The sequence below is a fragment of the Pithys albifrons genome, chromosome 5, assembly GCF_047495875.1.
Source record: "Pithys albifrons albifrons isolate INPA30051 chromosome 5, PitAlb_v1, whole genome shotgun sequence".
Taxonomy (NCBI): Eukaryota; Metazoa; Chordata; class Aves; order Passeriformes; family Thamnophilidae; genus Pithys; species Pithys albifrons.
The window spans coordinates 41,917,576-41,935,789 of NC_092462.1; the positions used below are offsets into that span (position 1 = coordinate 41,917,576).

Genomic DNA, 18,214 nt, shown 5'->3' on the forward strand with positions numbered 1-18,214 from the left:
AAATAGGCCAGTAACATAAGTGCAAGAATAGTGTTTCAAGGGACCTTTTTGACATGTCAGGTCAGGCATAGGGAAAAAAGCTGTCATAAGCAGGATGTGAGATAACAAAAGCCTAAAAAAGCATATCTGTGATGTGGACAGAGATAAGGCTTTAGAGAAGAAAAGGAAATAAAATTCATATACATCAAGATAAACAGGTGAAAAAAAGAGTGGAGTCAAAGATGGCTCCCATGACTCCTACAGGTCTGATAGACAGAGAATAATTGTGTGTCTTCCAGGTAGGATTGCAAAATCTCTACACAGGAAAAAACAGGGGTCCTTGTGTGGGGACTGCAGATGGTGTTTCAAGTCAGGAAGTTCTCTGAAACACTATATGACATTTCCTCTACAGGTGGAAGCCTTTAATCCTGAATGCTTTCCTATGCAGTTTTTTCAAATGAGCTTAAAAGCCAACATACTTGCACTTGTTCATAATGGTAGAAGTGGCTGAGATCAACAGCATTGGCACAGAGGACAGGGGTCAAAAATTTTTCAGATGTTTTGTAAACCTTCCTGTAAGAATCCAGAACAGGCCAAAGTCACTCCTCTTAGCCTTTACCTTTGTGGGGGAAGAAGGGGTATTCAGATTCAGAAGCCTTGACTATCCCTCCACTGTAATTTTGCTACTGCCAAAATCTAGAACTACAGCTAGGAGTGTTTAAGAGCTGATTTTGATGACAAATTACTACATCAGGATGGAAAATGAGTCCACATTTGTCTATTTCAGTAATGGAATGAAAAAGTAAGACACTCAATTTTTGGAGTTATATTCAACTTCTGGAGATATTTCCATGCAATCTTGTCTCCTTCAGTGCCATCCAGTGGAATTAATGTGAAATACCACTTTTATGCACAGGGATGGTATACAAAAACACAACAGCACACAAAACAGCTCTATATTTTCAGGAGGTGCTGTTCATACCAGGCATATTGCAGGTTGTCAAGATATTGGTATAACAGTAAGGAAAAACAGAACCATGATTTCCAATAGCTATAATTCAAAATGGATCTGACATTGATGCTTGATAGTTTCAGGAAAGCTCCTTATATAATTTCTAAAATAATTATTTGTGTCTGCAAAATATGTAGGACATACAAAATTCACACTAGTACAGCACAGTATAAAGATTTAACAGCATACATTTTGTAAAGCACCTATGTGCAATTCAAGCCAATAAAATATTAGTTGTAATTTTGCTTCTCCTCCAAGGCACAAACAGCTTGACTGAAGGAGCAGGGATATCTAGATTTATAGGTGCTTACATTACTAATAATACAAGTATTTTAAAAACATATTCACACATATCTATATTGCATTACATATGTGTGTGTATGCAGACATGCATACGTGCTGTATACATACATATGCACACCCGCAAATAAAATGTAGGTATCATAAAGCCTCACAACAGGTTCTTTTTTCATATAAAACCTCCTTGCCCTTTTAGTACTTTTCTGAATCCTCTAGAATTACAATGAACTCATGTCAATATTTGCATTAAGATTCCTAAGGCCATTTTCTTGCTTTTTCCAACTCCAGGATAGAGCCATTTGCTAAAGGCCTAGGGCTTCCTACGTAAAAACCCTTTACAGGTGGATGGCAAGATGAATTTCTGCAAACAAATGGATTTCTACCTCTTTTGTTCCTTTACAGCATGCAGAAAAGACAAGAAAATATATTTTACTATATTAAAAAGTCAGAATACTTTCTTGGTCTTACATACCCTAGCAAATGCCTACTGCAATGGAAAAAACCAAACCCACTGAAATGCTAATGTCTCTGTGCTTGTGAGTTTTAACTTTCCTTTCTCTAAATCTCTGTTCAAATCCCAATGGTTCTCCTGTCAATGCTCCACCTCCCAGCATAGCTTGTCCCTTTCCTCAGAGTCAAGACTTGATTCTGTTTGATTTTGTCTGCTCTACCAATGTGCTCTCATTTTTCTGGTGTCCTCACTGGCTATCCTCTCATGTCTCTTAGTCCTAGGCTTCTGGCATACAGTCCCCCACCGATCCCTCATCTATATTAACTTGTCCCCTTGCCTTGAACTCTTTCTCCTTTATTTCTCCTTGAGAATTTGATTTTCCTCCTCACCTAATCCCAGTATCCCCTCCCTATTGCTCTACTCTAATGTTAAGGTTTTCCATCCCCAGTAGTTTCAGTCTTGCCATATTCTCTATCTCCTTATTTCATGTTTCCTTCCCCTCAGTCAGGTCCTTGTTCCCTCGCCATTCCAATAAGACACTCTCAAGCATTTTGAAGAAGAGAAAACAGCAGCTTTTTGAGAGAACACGGGATAGTTACCATAGCCTCACTCTCAGTCCACAGATTCATCCTAGTCCACAGTGGCAAACAGAGGTCTGTTTAGGGCTCACAACTGGGGAACACTTGACTGCAATAGTTGCAAGGATGGTAAGGACACATGCTAAATCAGGAATGTGGAAAATTAATTTCTTCAAGGCTCATAAATTATGCTATGTGTAGTCAGAAGGCCATACACCCCCTCCCAATTTAGCCTTTTCTGACAAATTTCAAGTTTGCTCTAAAGCATAAAGGCATTTAAGAACTTCAAATATAAGATCTCCACAATAATTTACCCTAGACAAAGCCATTTTTTCTTAGATCATGTTTGGCAGCAGTAAAGTCATCCTAAACGTCCATCCTCAGCATGGAAAATTTCACACAAGTGGTATGTTGGCTAAAACATAGTTTAGTAAGCAAAATCTAGCAAGTGATATGCTGCCTTTAGCTGTGGTTAAAGTTTAACAAAATCATTTAAAGGACAACAACTGACAACCCTATTGTGGGCATTGTTATATATTTAAAGTGTAACATAAGTGGAAAATAGTATTTAAGACCATTTATGTGTAAAGGAAAATTATTATGGATTTACCTATTAATTGTTACCTTTAGTTTTATACTCTGTAATTACTCAATAAATTTTCCTCAGATGAGCAATCTCAGAAGAGTGGATGATTTCATAATCCAGACCTGCTTATGGTAGCATAACAACAGTTGCATAACAGTGGTGAAACGAAAATAAGATTAACACTAACCTCCCTTCCATTGACAAGCTCATATAGTAATTAATGCTCTTCTAGCAAGTAGTTTATTTTATTCCAAGGGCTAGTTTCTTGAACAGTAATGGCTGGCTACCTTGGCACATGCAGACATGTCTCCCTGGCAGTGCTGTCCCTTGCCTGGCTGGGAGAGCTTCAATGAATGGCTCCAGCAGAACACATAACATTATCTTGGGAAACAGCAACACGACACTTCCCCATCCTTCTTCCAGATGCATTTCTAGTGAATTTGAGCCAGAGCTCTCCAGTGTTTGCTTATGACTTATAGTAGAGACCAACCTACAGATGGTTCTCAGGCGATTTACTGTGCCAGGCCAGTAAAATCCCACTGTTACAGCCTTTCTGTGGTGATAACTTTGAGCTCTCTTTGCACTGTTATGATGTTAAGGGCACACTTCTCATATTAAGCTGAATAAAGGATGTCACTATATATTAACCTTAATTGCATAGAATATAATTGAACTCAATGGGAGCTACTGCCCTCTGTGTTTCAGAGGGACTTGACTTTGAAGAAATAATAATTCACTGGTTTATAAAGGCAGAAATAAACTTATTATACAGGAAGTGCAGGTGCAATACTATGATTATAGACACTGGTGTGATTCACCTTGAGATTTTAGTTATATCTTGCCAAAAGCAGCTATTATCAAGCCCCAAATGACTCAAACAACACCATCATTGATATGACACATTTAGAAGTTCCTTCCCAGTGGGAACAAAACCATCTCTTTTCTTCCAATGTTGAAAATTAAATACACAGCATTAGCATCATCAGCAAGGTGTTTAACTTCAAAATTGCCTTTCCTAGTGAGAATGAAAACACTACTTGTTACATTTTTTTTTAATTAACAGCAGTGTTTTTTGTTACTTTTTTTTTTAAATTAACAGCAGTGTTTTCCTTTCATCTCTTTTCTAATGCACACACTTGCTTAATCAACCTGAGACACAGTATGTCTCTAGTGCTCCGAGACCATTGCAGGGATACACCTATGTTTGTCTGTGCTTGACATGCCATACTTCAGGGCTAGGATTTATCCTGTTTCCAGATGCTTCAAGCATACAATAATAAAGTAAAAAGAATGTGACTGGGGAAAAAAAAACAGATGGAGGAGAAAACAAAAGGTTCAATTTTTGTTTAAGTCATCTTTGTACCAACAACACTGATACATTAATGCAGCAGGAGTCTCAGAGAAAATTAACCCAAAATTAAAGCATAAAGTGCCAAAAAGGTACCAGACCATAGAATATGTTCCCTACAACCAAAAACTGTTGAGAGCTGTTCCAGATGTGTTCAGGACTGTCCTCTGACTTTTCTCCAGCTGTCACCTATATTTGTGTTCACATATATGGTCAGTGGGCAAAGAGGTCACACAGCTCTCAGTTCATTTGTCCTCTAAAACTGGGCAAGAAAAAGTTGATTTAATCAGTCCTTGAGCCACTCTATGACCAGATAATGTACTGAGCTCTGTAGCTGTGCTGGGTCTCCAGCACTCCCTAGAACAACGTTCATGTAGGAGCCTGGGACTCACAGGTAAGACCGTATAATCTTAAGCCCATCCGGTGACCAGAAGCAAACACAAAGCTATGTGGTGTGGAGTTCTTTCTCTGATGTTTGGTTGTCATTAACCCAGCAGCACCAGACTTCTGGGGATCCCCCTGAATGTATGGAATGCCCTTATTACCCTCTGGAGTCTAACCCTCCCCAGCTCCCACTCTTAACTGGTATATGAGAAGCTCAACATGGACTAGTCCTTAGCCACTCCATTTGGTAACTCAGATGCTTGTGGAGGACGTCAGGGCATTCTTGTCTGTGCTGTTTGCTCTGCTACTTCTGCAAGAGTACAGAAAATCCTGCTGCAGCTGCTCAGGCTTTGTTGCATTCCTGCTGCCTCTGAGGGTCAGATCTCAAGCCTGGACCAAGTCCCAGCCAGCTTCATTAGAAAGCAAACAGATTCATTGAAGAGTATGAACAAACAGGCTGGCAGCACGGACAATCTTGGCTGAAGTGCAGACTCCAACCTACGTTTGCAGGGATTCCATTCACCCCTCCATTCTAGGGTCTGCATGGACCATGAAGTCAAGGACTGTGATATCACAGACTCAGAGGTCTAGGAGACAGGCCCATCTCTCCTCTAAGCAGAAAACCTAATGTGATAGATCACATCCTTCATATATTTGAGCCTACATTACCAGATAACCACATGCAAGACTGATACAACTAATGCTTGGAAACACATGCAGTGATTCACAGTGCTGTTTCTAAACCTTCTGACATTGTTTCTTAACAAACCCATTGCTCCAAGACACCCACACCAGAGAGGGTACAAACTTTCTGCCCTTTTCTTCCTCTACATGCAAATATAAAACAATAGTGATCCTGCCAGCCTCATCCCACTCATTACTGTTCTCTTGCTCTATGTCACTGAACTATTCTTGCCAACGCACAAGATAACACTGTGTGGGCTAACCAGGTAAGTGAAGGAAAAGCACTTCCACTCTAACGGACTATATTTTTCTGACTTAGTTTCCTTAATCACTTAGGTTTTGCTCCATAGAGGTACTCTAAGTTAAACCACTATGTATCAATTTCCAGAAAATAAGGCATTTAAGTCACTTAAAGAGAAACACTCCTTCCTTAAATGCAACCTATTTTGTAGTTCACTTCATAATGACATGTAGGTGTTAAAAATTGAAAACTTGAGTAAACCCAGACTTTTAATTCAGACAGAAAAATCAATACATTTCTCCAGGGACAGCCCTTTAGAAATCGAAATTCATTCCTCTGTTGCATTGATTCAGTATGCACCATCTTGGCAGACCAAAGCTTGTGATATATTCACAGTGTGCCTATTGCTTTTTCATGCAGAATTCTCCAAACTGTTTTGAATTAAATTCTGGGGTAATCTTTTGCAAACTAAATACAGCCTACAGAGCTGCAAGAGCAATTAGATGAACCTTTTGTAGCCAGCTGTTCTCATTTAATGCTTCCTCCAAAATACTGCAACAACCCGTGTCCTTACCATCACATTCCTGTCACACGCCCATGATGCAAAATGTGGAATATGTCAAGATTATTTTAAGTCAGGATGTTCTTTGATGCAAGCCTAATCAACAGGTAAGGAGACCTCATCAGTGGAACAGGGAGCAGCTAGCATCTCTTAGACATGGACATCCGGAAACTAACAAGCTTAAAGGATACAGTAAATCAAGATGTTGAAGTATGTCTAAGTATACATTGTTAACTAGGCAAAATACTCAAGGTTCATGTACCGTATAGCTGAACTGTCATAGAATTACAGAATACGCTGACTTGGAAGGGACCCAAAAGTAGGAATCTGAAATCCAGCTTACAGCAAAAAGAGCTAGAAATCTTAAACAGCAAGCCTTAGTCAACAAGGGCTGAGAGAAATTCCATCGCCAAGAACAGAGGAGGCTTGGTAATGCTCAACTTGAAGATAAGCTGTCTCCTGCCTTAACATAAGAAAAGAGTTTAGAATGAATGTTATCAGATTGTGTTGTAATCCCCTGCTGTCTTCCCTCCATAAATTCCTGAAATTACCATAACCCTTCCTACCTATTAGCATGTGTCTCCCTGAAACCTTAAAAAGTGGTCAAGGGTTCAATAAAGTATTTCAGTTTTGTTCCCCATACTGGGATCGTGTATTTTTTTGACCTTCACACCCAAAAGGATCACTGAGTCCAACTCAGCCCTACAGAGACCATCCCCGAGAGTCACACCATGTACCTATTATCCAAATGATTCTTGAGCTCTGGCAGGCTTGGTGCCTTTGTTGAGGTCTCTCTGCAGGGCCTCCATACCTTTCAGGGAGTCAACAGCTCCTTCCAGTTTTGTGTCATCTGCAAACTTGGTTAGTATCCCTTCCAAGGGATACTAAGTCTTGCATCCAAGCAATTCATGAAGATGTGGAAGAGAACAGAACCTAAGATGGAGCCCTGCAGAACCCCACTATAGTATAATATTAAAAATCATGCCTACAGAACAAAACACTTCTGCCCAGGCAAAGACCCTTCTCCTGAGCATGCATAGAATTTAGCTGGGGTTCCATAACTTATATGGAAATTACTAACCAATCATAATAGAGAGGTTGTGCTTGGAAAGTTACTAACTCTGAGCTTCTGTGTATAAATAACGGCTCAGGAATTATGGAGGGGTGTGCCTGATTTGTGGAATACCACCAAGCACACAGGCTTAAGCAACTCTGAAATAAATTACCAAGTCTCTCGAGTGTGCAATTTTTGGCTTGTTGCACACCAGGTAACAAATATGATTTTGTGGACAACACCGAGGAGGAAAGGGGAAAAGGACCTTGTGGTTCCTTTTCCTTTCGCCAGCAAGAAAGGACCTGGGGCTGCTGGCCAACAGCTGGTCGAACATGAGCCATCAGTGTGCCAAGAGGGCTAGGAAGGACAATGGCATCCAATGGCACATATCAGGAATAGTGTGGCCAGCAGGACTAGGGCAGGAGTCAGCCTCCTGTACTCAGCACTGTTGAGGCTACACCTCAAGTACTGTATCTGGTTTGGGGCTTCTCAATTCAGGAAGGACACTGAGGTGCTGGAGTCTCTGGAGAAGGGTAATGGAGCTTGTGATGGGTCTAAAGATTAAGTCCTATGAGCAGTGGCTGAGGGAGCTGGGGTTGTTTAGCCCAGAGAGAAGGAGGCTCAGGGGTGACCTTATGGCTCTCCACATTTAAGGACACTGTAGCCAGGTGGGGGTCGGCCTCTTCTCCAGGACAACTAGCGACAGGAAAGAGGAAATAGCTTCAAGCTGCACCAGGGGAGGGTCAGATTGGACACCAGGAGGAATTTCTTCACAGAAAGAGTGATTAGACAGTGGAATGGGCTGCCCAGGGAGGTGGTGGTGTCACTGTCCCTGGAAGTGTTTAAAACTGCAAGTGGCACTTGGTGCCATGGTCTAGATGACAAGGTGGTGTTCAGTCATAGGTTGGCCTCGATAATCTCAGAGGTCTTTTCTAACCTAAATGATTCTGAGGTAAAAACACCACTTAATCCCCATGAACTCCGACCTCTGCAAGCCTGGACAAATGAAGCCGTAAAGCAGGCCTTTAGTTCAGGCTTTCACCAGGCAGGATACAGGAAGAGCACCGGTGCCCAGAGCAGCTCCTTCCCCGCTCCGTGCCCACACAGCCCCTCCCCGTGCCCACACAGCACCCCCCGTGCCCACACAGCCCCTCCCCGCCCCGTGCCTACACAGCCCCTTCCCGTGCCCACACAGCCCCTCCCCATGCCCACACATACCCCCCCGTGCCCACACAGACCCCTTCCCGTGCCCCCACAGCCCCTCCCCGTGGCGCCCCGAGGCCTCAGAGGGCACCCAGCCTGCCCGCCCCGTGCCCGCCCCGACGCCGGATGTGAGCTCAGACGCGGGCCGGAAGCGGTGGGGCGGGTGTTCCGCGGCGGCGATGGCGGGCAAGGCGGCGGCGGCCTCGGCCGAGCCCCTGGGGCGGACGGCGGAGGAGGCGGCCTGGGCGGAGACGCTGCGCGGGGCCTGCGAGCCCGAGCACCACTGGCGGTACCGTCGGGAGTTTCTGCTGCGCAATGTGGCGGAGCCGCCGGCGGCGGGCAGCGCTCAGCTGCAGCGCCTGGTGTCCCTCTCCATGGTGTGGGCCAACCACGTCTTCCTGGGATGCCGGTGAGTGGAGCGGGGCCTGCGGCGGCGGCTGGAGCGGCGCGGGGCGGCCGCCTCACATCGCCCCTTCCCTCCTTTCCCCTTGTCGCCCCTCCAGGTACCCGCCGCAGGTCATGGAGAAGGCGCTGGAAATGGCCGAAGGCATCCAAGTGTCCGGCGCGCCTGTCCACACCACGAGAGATGAACTGGTTGCCAAGGTGAAGAAAAGAGGCATATCAAGTAGCAATGGTTAGCAGATCATAGCTGTGACAATACATAGGAGTCTAGAAAATGCTTGTTTTTAAATGTTCGCGGTTTGCCTCGGGCTTATAAAGTAGTTGAAATAATTTACTTTTAAAACTCCCTTTTTTCGTTTCCTCTCTCTATGCTATTTTTTTCCTAATATAGTATCTCTAAAACAGATGTAATGTGCACATATTCCTTTGGTAATGTAGAGTTGTTGCTTTGAACTTTAAGCTGTTTACTTGTGCATTGCAATGTGGATTGCTGTACTCCAGCTTAAATGCATTCTTGTTACTTTGCTTACTGTCAGGCATTATTGCTGTGTGAGAAACTGATTTTTTTTAAAAAACTTACATGGTATTAGTAAACAAAATATACTTACTTTACTCTAGGTCACGTAGTCTCTTTAATGTATGTTGGTCACCTTTGGTTTGGACTTCAGGAATAGAAATGCATACTTGCCTATGTGTCCCAAACCAACATCTGAAATCTTGCACCTGAGTATTTTCAGGGTTTTGTCAAAAAATACTAAAATATTCTGAAATAGGACATTAAAGCTTGAAATTACAGTTCAAGGTATATTTCTAATATATACCTTTTAAATTCACAGAGCTTACTGCTAGAATGTTTTAGATGATTTCTCTCTAGATTGAGATTTCATAGTTCAGAAATCAGAGGATAACATATTTTACTTGTTTTGCAGAAGGGCTAGAGCAGCCCTCCAAGAGGCAAGCTGTTGAGAAAAGCAAAGACTCTAAGGATGCTGTAAAGGATGTTAAAACAATCAAGGCAAAAGCCCTGAAGGAAACAGTGAGCACATTGCCAAAAAAGGAGGAGAAAGGTACTATCAAAGATGCAGAAAGTGCCCAGTCAACGTGCAGATCAGATCAAGAAATGGTTGCAGCATCAGACATAGAACCAGAAGGAAGGCCTGCTAATGCTGAAAATACTGCTGAGCAAAAGCGATCTTCATCTGAAAAAGAGCCAGGAAAGAAACCTTGCTCAAGCCCACCTGAGGAAAGCAAGTGTGAAGATGTGCTATCACCTGAAAAGAGCCCCCTGCAGCCAGAGGCGGTGGTGACAGCAGTGTCACTGGCTGCCAAGAGCACCGCACAGGCAGCAGTAGTGGCAGTGGCATCAACCTCCAAGAGCACCCCACAGGCAGCAGCAGTACCACTGACTGCCAAGGGCACCCCACAGGCTGCAGCAGTGGCAGCACCAGTGCCACCAACCACCAAGAGCACCCCACAGGCAACAGTGGTGGCAGCGGCAGCAGCAGTGCCACCAACCACCAAGAGTACCCCACAGGCAGCAGTGGGGGGAGCAGCAGCAGTGCCACCAACCACCAAGAGCACCCCACAGGCAGCAGTGGTGGCAGCAGCTGTGCCACTGACCACCAAGAGTACCCCACAGGTGGCAGCGGTGCCACCAACCACCAAGAGCACCTCACAAACAAATGCTGCGCTGCTGTCTTCCAAAACCCAGGCGAGTGCCCCAGCATCAGTGTCCAAGAGTGCTGCTCAGATGGGCAGCTCGCTGCTTCTGGCCCCCAAGACAGGCACTCAGGTTGGCACCTCGCTGCTGCTGGCCTCCAAGGGCACTGCTAAGGTGGGCTCCTCGCTCCTGTCCTCCAAGAGCAGTGCCGAGGTGGCTGCCTCCCTGCTGGCTGCTCGGAGCGGTGCACAGCCAGGATCCTCACTGCTGGCTTCCAAGAGCAGTGCTCAGGTGGCTGCTACACTGCTGGCTGCTCGGAGTGGAGCTCAGCAAGGTCCCTCCTCCCGGGGTGGAGCTCAGGCAGGCGCTTCCTTACTGGCTTCCAAGAGTGGCTCACAGGCAAGTGAAAGCGCTGCTAAAGCTTTGTGCAAACCCTTAACCAGTGAAGACGCAAAGGAAAGACAGCCTTTTTTCAATAGACTCTACAAAGCTGTAGCCTGGAAACTGGTTGCTGTTGGGGGTTTCAGTCCTAATGTAAATCATGCAGAACTTCTAAACTCATCTATTCAGTCCGTAAAAGCTACCTTAGATGTTGCTTTTGTTCCCCTGAAGGAACTTGCAGACTTGCCTCAAAATAAAAGCTCTCTAGAAAATATAGTTTGTGAACTGAGGTGCAAGTCTGTCTACTTGGGTACTGGCTGTGGTAAAAGTATGGAAAATGCCAAAGCAGTGGCTTCAAGAGAAGCTTTGAAATTATTCCTCAAGAAGAAAGTTATAGTGAAGATATGTAAAAGAAAATACAAAGGTAGTGAAATTGAAGATTTGGTGCTTCTGGATGAAGAGTCGAAGCCTTCAAATTTGCCTCCAGCTTTAAGAAATCCGCGTGAGATCTTGTAGGGGAGAGAATCACTGTTTGTACTGTGTATAGTATTTCAACACAAGGACTGAAAGTTAATTTTGTACTTTGAAAATGTAGGCTTCCAGATATTTTGTATTTCTTTCTCAGTTTTGCAAGACAGTGGTAGTCCTGTCACTCGATAGCAATTGTATAAAACTTGTTAGAGATGACAAGTGTGCATTTAAAGGTATTGCCTTAATATACAGCACACTAGTGTGCTGTTGTATTTGCAAAATAGTCTACCTAACTCTTCTATTTTTAATTAAACTATTAAGGTACAATTTGCTGTTTAAAACCTGACATTTTTGTAATTCTTACAATTTGATGGCAGTATGCTCAGTTGTCTACCATGTCTTTTCTAGCCACATAGAAGTGTGTACATAGGGACCATAATACTTGAATGACTGACCGTTGTTTAAAAATTTCAATCAAAAAGTTGAATCATCTGTTTCAGGCTTGTTCCTCATAATGTTCACTGTTGCTCATACTAGTGGAGAAAGTAGTTGGTTGACTATTTTTATGGGATGTTTTTGTAACACTTGCAATATAAGCGACACCCTGATCCCATTTAACATTATACTAGCAGATCAGAGCCCACTTAACGTCACACTGGCAAATTAGTAATTAGTCAAATCACAGCTATTTCAACCACCAAAACTAAACAGATTTAATTTATATTGTGAAGTATAATTTACAGTTTGGGAGTTTTTTTCAAATAAACATGGATTTCTATGCTAAGTATCTTTTGACCACAACTCAAAACAATAAAACCTCTGGGATAAACTTTTATAGTACTTTGGTTTTGGCTACTAAATATTCCAGCCATTTCAATAGCTTTCCAACACCTTCAGAAAAGCTTTACTTTGAGTGGCTTCAAGGTATAATCCCCATGAGTTCTTTTCTTTAGATGTGTAGCTGAAATACTGTAAAACCGATAGAGTAGACCTATAGAATATGAATTTCTAGTTTTGTAACCCCAAATAAGCAAAATGAAGATGCTGCTGTCTGCAGGAGACAGTGTATTGTAAAGCATTCATGCTAGTTAAGCTCTTCCTTTGCTACATTTTTACACCCTGTACAGAATGATTTGAATCAAAGAAAGTAGATTACCTTTTATTTTCGGTGTTGCTGAAATACCCGCACAAACTGCATGTTTTGGTATATTGGATAATGACATGTAATTGTAAAGACATAATGTCTTCAGTGTTATTTTGAATTAATCTTGTCTGACTACAGTAGTTAGCATCATTTAGTGGTGACTTTATGCTTCACTGACAGATCCATTGATAAAGCACTACAGGAGTCAATAGGAATTTCTGCGATCCCAGTAGTACTTAAAGACTTATATCCACTTAAAGACCTCCAGTTCTTTTGTGATTTTGGGACTAAACCACGGCAGTGTTGTTATGCTGTGCCCTACATGATTTTAAACAGCAGTGGCTCTCCAGTCCATTTCTCCAGAAGCGTGCAAGGCACTCACGCTTCCCAATGGCAGCTTGAGAACTTCCTCCAACTGACCCCTGGGCTTCTGTGCTCTTGGTCACCCTTCACCCTAGTTAGGTTTCTCAGGAGTTCTCCCTCAGCATTTCTGGAGTACCAGCTGATGTTTGGAATGCAATGCGCTCAGTTATGTCAGCGCAAGATCTGGTGTGCACTTCAAAGTGCAGGACAGGACAGGCTTTGTGCTGTGCTTAGGAACTGTGGTATTCATGGTGGAAAGTACGAGATCCATTCTAAAGTCCCCAGCCTGTTTGGGTAGAGACACAGAACGACTGTTTGTGGGGCAGGAGTTGTGTCCCATGCCCTCTGGAGTACAGCTTTTGCTGCTGGTTGGGCATCTCCAGATCACTGGTTCAGAATTGCAGCGCATGTTGCAATGTGAAAACCTGTGTTTCTCCTCCATAAAGCAAAGCTCACAGTATTCAGTGACCTCAAGGAACTGTTAGGGTGACTGTTTAAAAGGCTGAAGTTCTAGATGCCTTTTTTTAAAAGACCTGACTTAGGCTTACTTTTTTAAAAATTTTGAATGTTACTCCTCTTTGATGTTTGGTTGTGAATCATTAAAGAACGAGTCTGTAGCTACTCTTAATAGAAACTGAAGGTTGAAGTGTGTTATTTTTATTTCACGCTCTACATGGAAAGCAACTCAAAATGCACATTTGAACATGCAAGTGAAAAAGCATTATTCGAGTATTTGAATGAGAATGTATTAACATTTCATTAAGCCTAGAGGAAGAAAGAAAGAATTTCAAAGAACTGGCAGTGGCAAGAAGTGTTTATGCAGTCCTGATAGTACTAAAACCTTTCGGTCTCCCTTCCAGGTACTGTCCTGGTCTCTAGCGATGGGGATGCTGGTCTTTTACGGTCAGACCCTGCCGACAAGGACCGGCGGGAACACGTGCACTGACACTGTAGGAGTGCAGAGTTACCTCAGGGGGACAAAGGAAACCAACCAACCGAAAGAAAAACAGCCTGTTTTGTCTGCAGAAGTACAGGAAATCGCAGCCATCAGAAATGGCTCCCGCTTCCCCTGGGGTGTGCTGGAACAGCCGCGCCGTTCCTTGCGGACGGCGGCCCCGTTGACATGCTGTTGGCAGCTGCACAGCACGCTGCGGTGTGGCGGCTCTCGCCGGGGGCTCCTAAGCCCGCGCTGGGGTGACGCGGGGCGGGCTCTGGGAGGCCACAAGGCGCGGCAGAGCGCCCGCCCGGCTGGGGGCGGGGTCTGGGCGTCATTTGCATAACGCGTTCCCGGGGCCGCTTCGTCTCTCCGCGGCGAGGACTTCGCGGACGCTCGGGGCCATGGCGCCCCTCTGGGGTGGTTCAGCGGTCTGTGTACTCTGTATCATCTGGGGAGGCCAGCGTACGAACAAACGAGAGTACCAAGCGCTCCTCGCCCTGCCCTTGACGCTGAGCCAGCTGCCAGCCTTTATAAAGTAGCAATGGTGACCGAAGAGGGGCGGGATGCTCTGAAGACCTGCTCGCTAGGCCACGCACGGAGGACGCTGTTCCTCACGGGCCTCGCCCGCCTAGGGGAAAGTCCCCGGACCGCAGGCAGAGAGTGCCGGGCGTTGCTGCGCCCCCGCCCGCCCCGCAGCGCGCCAAACCCCGCCGAGACGCCCCCGGGCCGAGCGGACGAGCGCGGGGCGGGCTCTCGTCACGGCCACAGACACGCAGGTAGCGCGCCACGGGCGCCAACAGAACGGGGCTCACTCTCAGGCCATCCCCTTTTTGCCGGGCCCATCCCTCCGGACACCTCTCACGGCTGCCCGTACCCTCCCGGCGCATTAGAGCCCTGGGCAGGGGGAGCAAAGAACGTGTGTACACTCTCCCGGCGCAGCAGAGCCCTGGGCAGGGAGAGCAAGGCACGCGTGGGGAAGCGTTGCTGCCCGGCAGCGGCGGGCAGGACACGCGGTCCCGCAGCCCCCTGCTGCCCACAGCCGCTGGGCGTCAGGTGCCAAGTGGAACACGGAACCACACAATTAGACTGGAAGAAACCTCTGAGGTCTTCGAGCCCAACCTTTCACCGAACACCACCTTGTCAGCTAGACCGTGGAGCTAAGCACCACATCCAATCTTTTCTCAAACACCTCCAGAGACGGTGACCCCACCACTTCCCTGGGCAGCAGCCCATTCCAGTGCTTGATAACCCTTTCGGTGAAGAAATTCCTCCAAAAGAGACGGGGAGACACTTTCAGATGGAGCGCTTACCCCTGCCTGAGACGGCCTTCCCTTCCTTCCTGCTCCAGGATGTAGCAAGGGGCCAGATGGAAGCACCTTGCCACAGGCACTTGCACCAGGCATAAGTTAAACACCAAACACAGGAGAATGATGCATACCCCAGTGATGGCACAAACACTGACACAGCACTGGGTACGAACCACACTGCCCCAGCACAGCAGCTGCTTACCCACCCTGTGCTGTGCTGTGCTGTTCTGTGCTGTACTGTACCATACCCCTGGGCTTCCCTGCTCATCTGGACCTCCTCAGAGAAGGCCAGTGTGTGCCACCAGTATTATGTGCCTACTGTAAGCAGGTTCTTGTTCTAACACTCCCAGGTACTATGCAAGATGCTGCTGCCCTGCCAATAATCTGAATTAATTTTATAGTTAGTGCTGTTCTTATCTCTAGTATGACAAGCAAATAGCACATCACCATGCTCAGCTCTGTGGAATAAAGCCCTCTGCTGCCCAACAGTCATGTCTGGGTATGAAACAGAAGAGCATTGGCAGAGGTCCCCAAAATATCATCGTTTGGGCACCTCATACCCAAAGTAGATGATTTATTACCTTACCCGAAAACCTCCCAAGCAGCCCAGAGCCAATGCTTCCTGCTTGTCCATGCTGGCTTGGTATTTATGGAGCTCTTGTGGCAAACCCAGGTCTGCTAAACTAGTGGTGTCTTTCTTTTTGGTTGAGCCTCAGTCATGTGGCCTATACATAGGCACAGCACAGTTTGCAAACCCTGTTGGTCTCCGTGTTGTTCCTCTTCCAGCAAGATCCTCATGGTGACCTCTTTCCAGCCATGTCAGATCCTGTGCTAGGCAGAGGAGACCAGCATGCAGAGCAGAGAGTACCTCTGCAGAAATAGTGATGACAGCTTGGACTGCCTCATGCAAGGGTGCACAAGGGATTGAGAAACCAACTGGCTCAAGCTGCTATTTTGGTTTGCTGTCTTGGCCACTTGAAGTACTTGAGTGTCTTTTTTTTCTCCCATGATTCTTCATATGATCAGCTAGAGATATGTACATGGGAAAAGAGAGATTTCAAATTAAACTGCTATCAAAGAACCCATACCCAAAAAACAACTAAACTAGGACACAGCTCTATGAAGTTTTGGGTTTTGGTTGAGAAGCTGTAATGATATCCCAGTGTCCTGGTTTCGTCTGCTGAAAAGATATATCTAAGGCTCTATGAAACTAATGTTTCATGAGTTGTCATCCCTCTGTAGTGCAGGTAACATCAGCTGTACACGCTGAAGATCACAGTCAAACTTGTGTAGACAAGCTGAAGCTTGTGCAGTGATAGAGGTGTGCTTGTTTTTCGAAGGTGCACTGTAGCACCTTAACGATTTGGGCTGGTTCTTGTGTGTGTGAACAAAATGCTCTCACTTGTAGTTTATGGTAAATGTTGGTCTTCAAATTTGTTAGTAGGAGAGAATACATTAAACATCAGACTTCTCTTGCCTACAGACGACACTAAGCTGACATGACATGGTCTAGTGGTCCAGAGACTGAGGAGGAAAAGCATACATTGAGAGTTTTGATGCTGTCTCTCTCTTTCACTAGGCAGTTAAGTCCCCAGCTTTTTAAGTTGCAAAGTGAGGAAAAATTAAAAAAATATCTGCTTTGCAGAATATTTCTAAGTTGTTTTTTCATCTAAAATGTGTGTTTTGGCAATGTTTTTGAATAATGTATAATATGACACACTCTTTGTCCAGGCAACCACAATTAGCTCGTGTGCCTTCTAGATGATTCTGTTAGTTGCCACTGCCACAGCAAAGGTATTGCCATCAGCTAATTTAAGTGGTTTTAGGAAGATGCTGTCACCAAATTTGCTGTCAGGAAGTATCACTTTTTAGTCTGTGATTAATTAACACGCACTCACAGATGAGCATTTAGGAAAACAGGTTTTATGTTGATACCTGGTAACAATTTCAAATATGTTGCAGGCTAATTTTGAAAATTACACATGATAATTTCTAAGCATAACTGCCTGTTCCTAAGTCAGTGGAAGTTTTGAGTTCCAGTGGTTATCAGCAAGGTATTCCCCTCCTACAGTAACCCTCCTGCAACTAAAAAAGCATTGTTCAGCTCCAACATCTGAGCCTACAGCCCCTTAAAGTTTGAATTGGCACTGCTACTCAAGTAATATTGTTAGGCCCAAGTGGGCTGCAAAAGGATTTCTTTTATATATGAGTGTCAGAGGTTGACCACATTGGGCAAAAGATACTTTGTCACTAGTAAGAAATCTGGAATGATCTAACCAATGTTTGCCTGATTTTCTAAATCCTCTGACATTTTATGTTTTACATTTAAAATTCTCTGGTGTTTAGCCTGGAGAAGAGACAACTGAGAGGGTTTCTTATTAAGGTCTATAAGTATCCAAAGGGAGGGTGTCAAGAGGATGGAGCCAGGTTCTTCTCAGTGGAGCCAAGCAACAGGGTGAGAGACAATGGGCAGAAACTGATGCACAGGAAGTTCCACCTGAATGTGAGGAAGAACTTCTTTACTGTGTGGGTGACAGTGCACTGGAACAGATTACTCAGAGAGGTTGTGGAATTTTTGTCTCTGGAAATTTTCAAGAACTGTCTGGGCACAATCTTAAGTAATGTGCTGGAGGGGACTCTGCCTGAGCAGGGAGGTTGGATCAGGTGACCCACTGTGGTCCCTTCCAATGTCACCCATTCTGTGATTCTGTGATTTTAACTGCAGTTTAAGAGACAAACGGTATTCAGGAAGATGCTGCACATATTTTGACAACAGTCTTTCACCCCAGATTCTTCTTTGGTTTGGAATAAATGCCACATTTATCTTTATTATTTTGAGGAAGAAGACATTTGAGAGACTAGGGATCTATTCATTTTGTTTAACCGTTAATTTTTCTCATAATTACAACTGAATAATAAAACAAATGTAAACTCTGTCAGTTTCTGGGGAAAAAAAAACTGTGCATTGGTCATATTGTAGTAGTACAGAATAATACTGCTTTCTGGTAATTCAGAGTAAGTAGTGGCACTGAAAAACTTGCGTAGCAGCAACACTTCTAGGAAACATAATGTAGGTGACTTGGTGCTAATGTTTAAGATACAAAATTACTCTCAGGTACTATTCACAAATGACTTTTCACTTGCATTAATCATTTGTGCTAGGTTTG

The 18,214-nt window shown here is 44.6% G+C and overlaps 1 protein-coding gene across 1 annotated transcript; it reads left to right on the forward strand.

The window, feature by feature from the left end:
* The first annotated feature begins 8,535 nt into the window (after nt 1–8,535).
* Nucleotides 8,536–13,431, forward strand: CDKN2AIP (CDKN2A interacting protein). Its single transcript, XM_071556290.1, has 3 exons — nt 8,536–8,791; nt 8,886–9,016; nt 9,714–13,431. Exons 1-3 carry the CDS (start codon nt 8,562–8,564, stop codon nt 11,339–11,341), a joined length of 1,989 nt encoding a protein of 662 aa, XP_071412391.1. The 5' UTR covers nt 8,536–8,561; the 3' UTR covers nt 11,342–13,431.
* Nucleotides 13,432–18,214: the final 4,783 nt, after the last annotated feature.

What these genes read in the sequence shown, in the direction of transcription:
- CDKN2AIP (XM_071556290.1), top strand. Translation starts at nt 8,562, where the DNA reads ATGGCGGGCAAGGCGGCGGCGGCCTCGGCCGAGCCCCTGGGGCGGACG. An exon ending in CACGTCTTCCTGGGATGCCG is followed by an intron (nt 8,792 to 8,885) that starts GTGAGTGGAGCG and finishes TCGCCCCTCCAG; the next exon opens with GTACCCGCCGCAGGTCATGG. An exon ending in AGGCATATCAAGTAGCAATG is followed by an intron (nt 9,017 to 9,713) that starts GTTAGCAGATCA and finishes CTTGTTTTGCAG; the next exon opens with AAGGGCTAGAGCAGCCCTCC.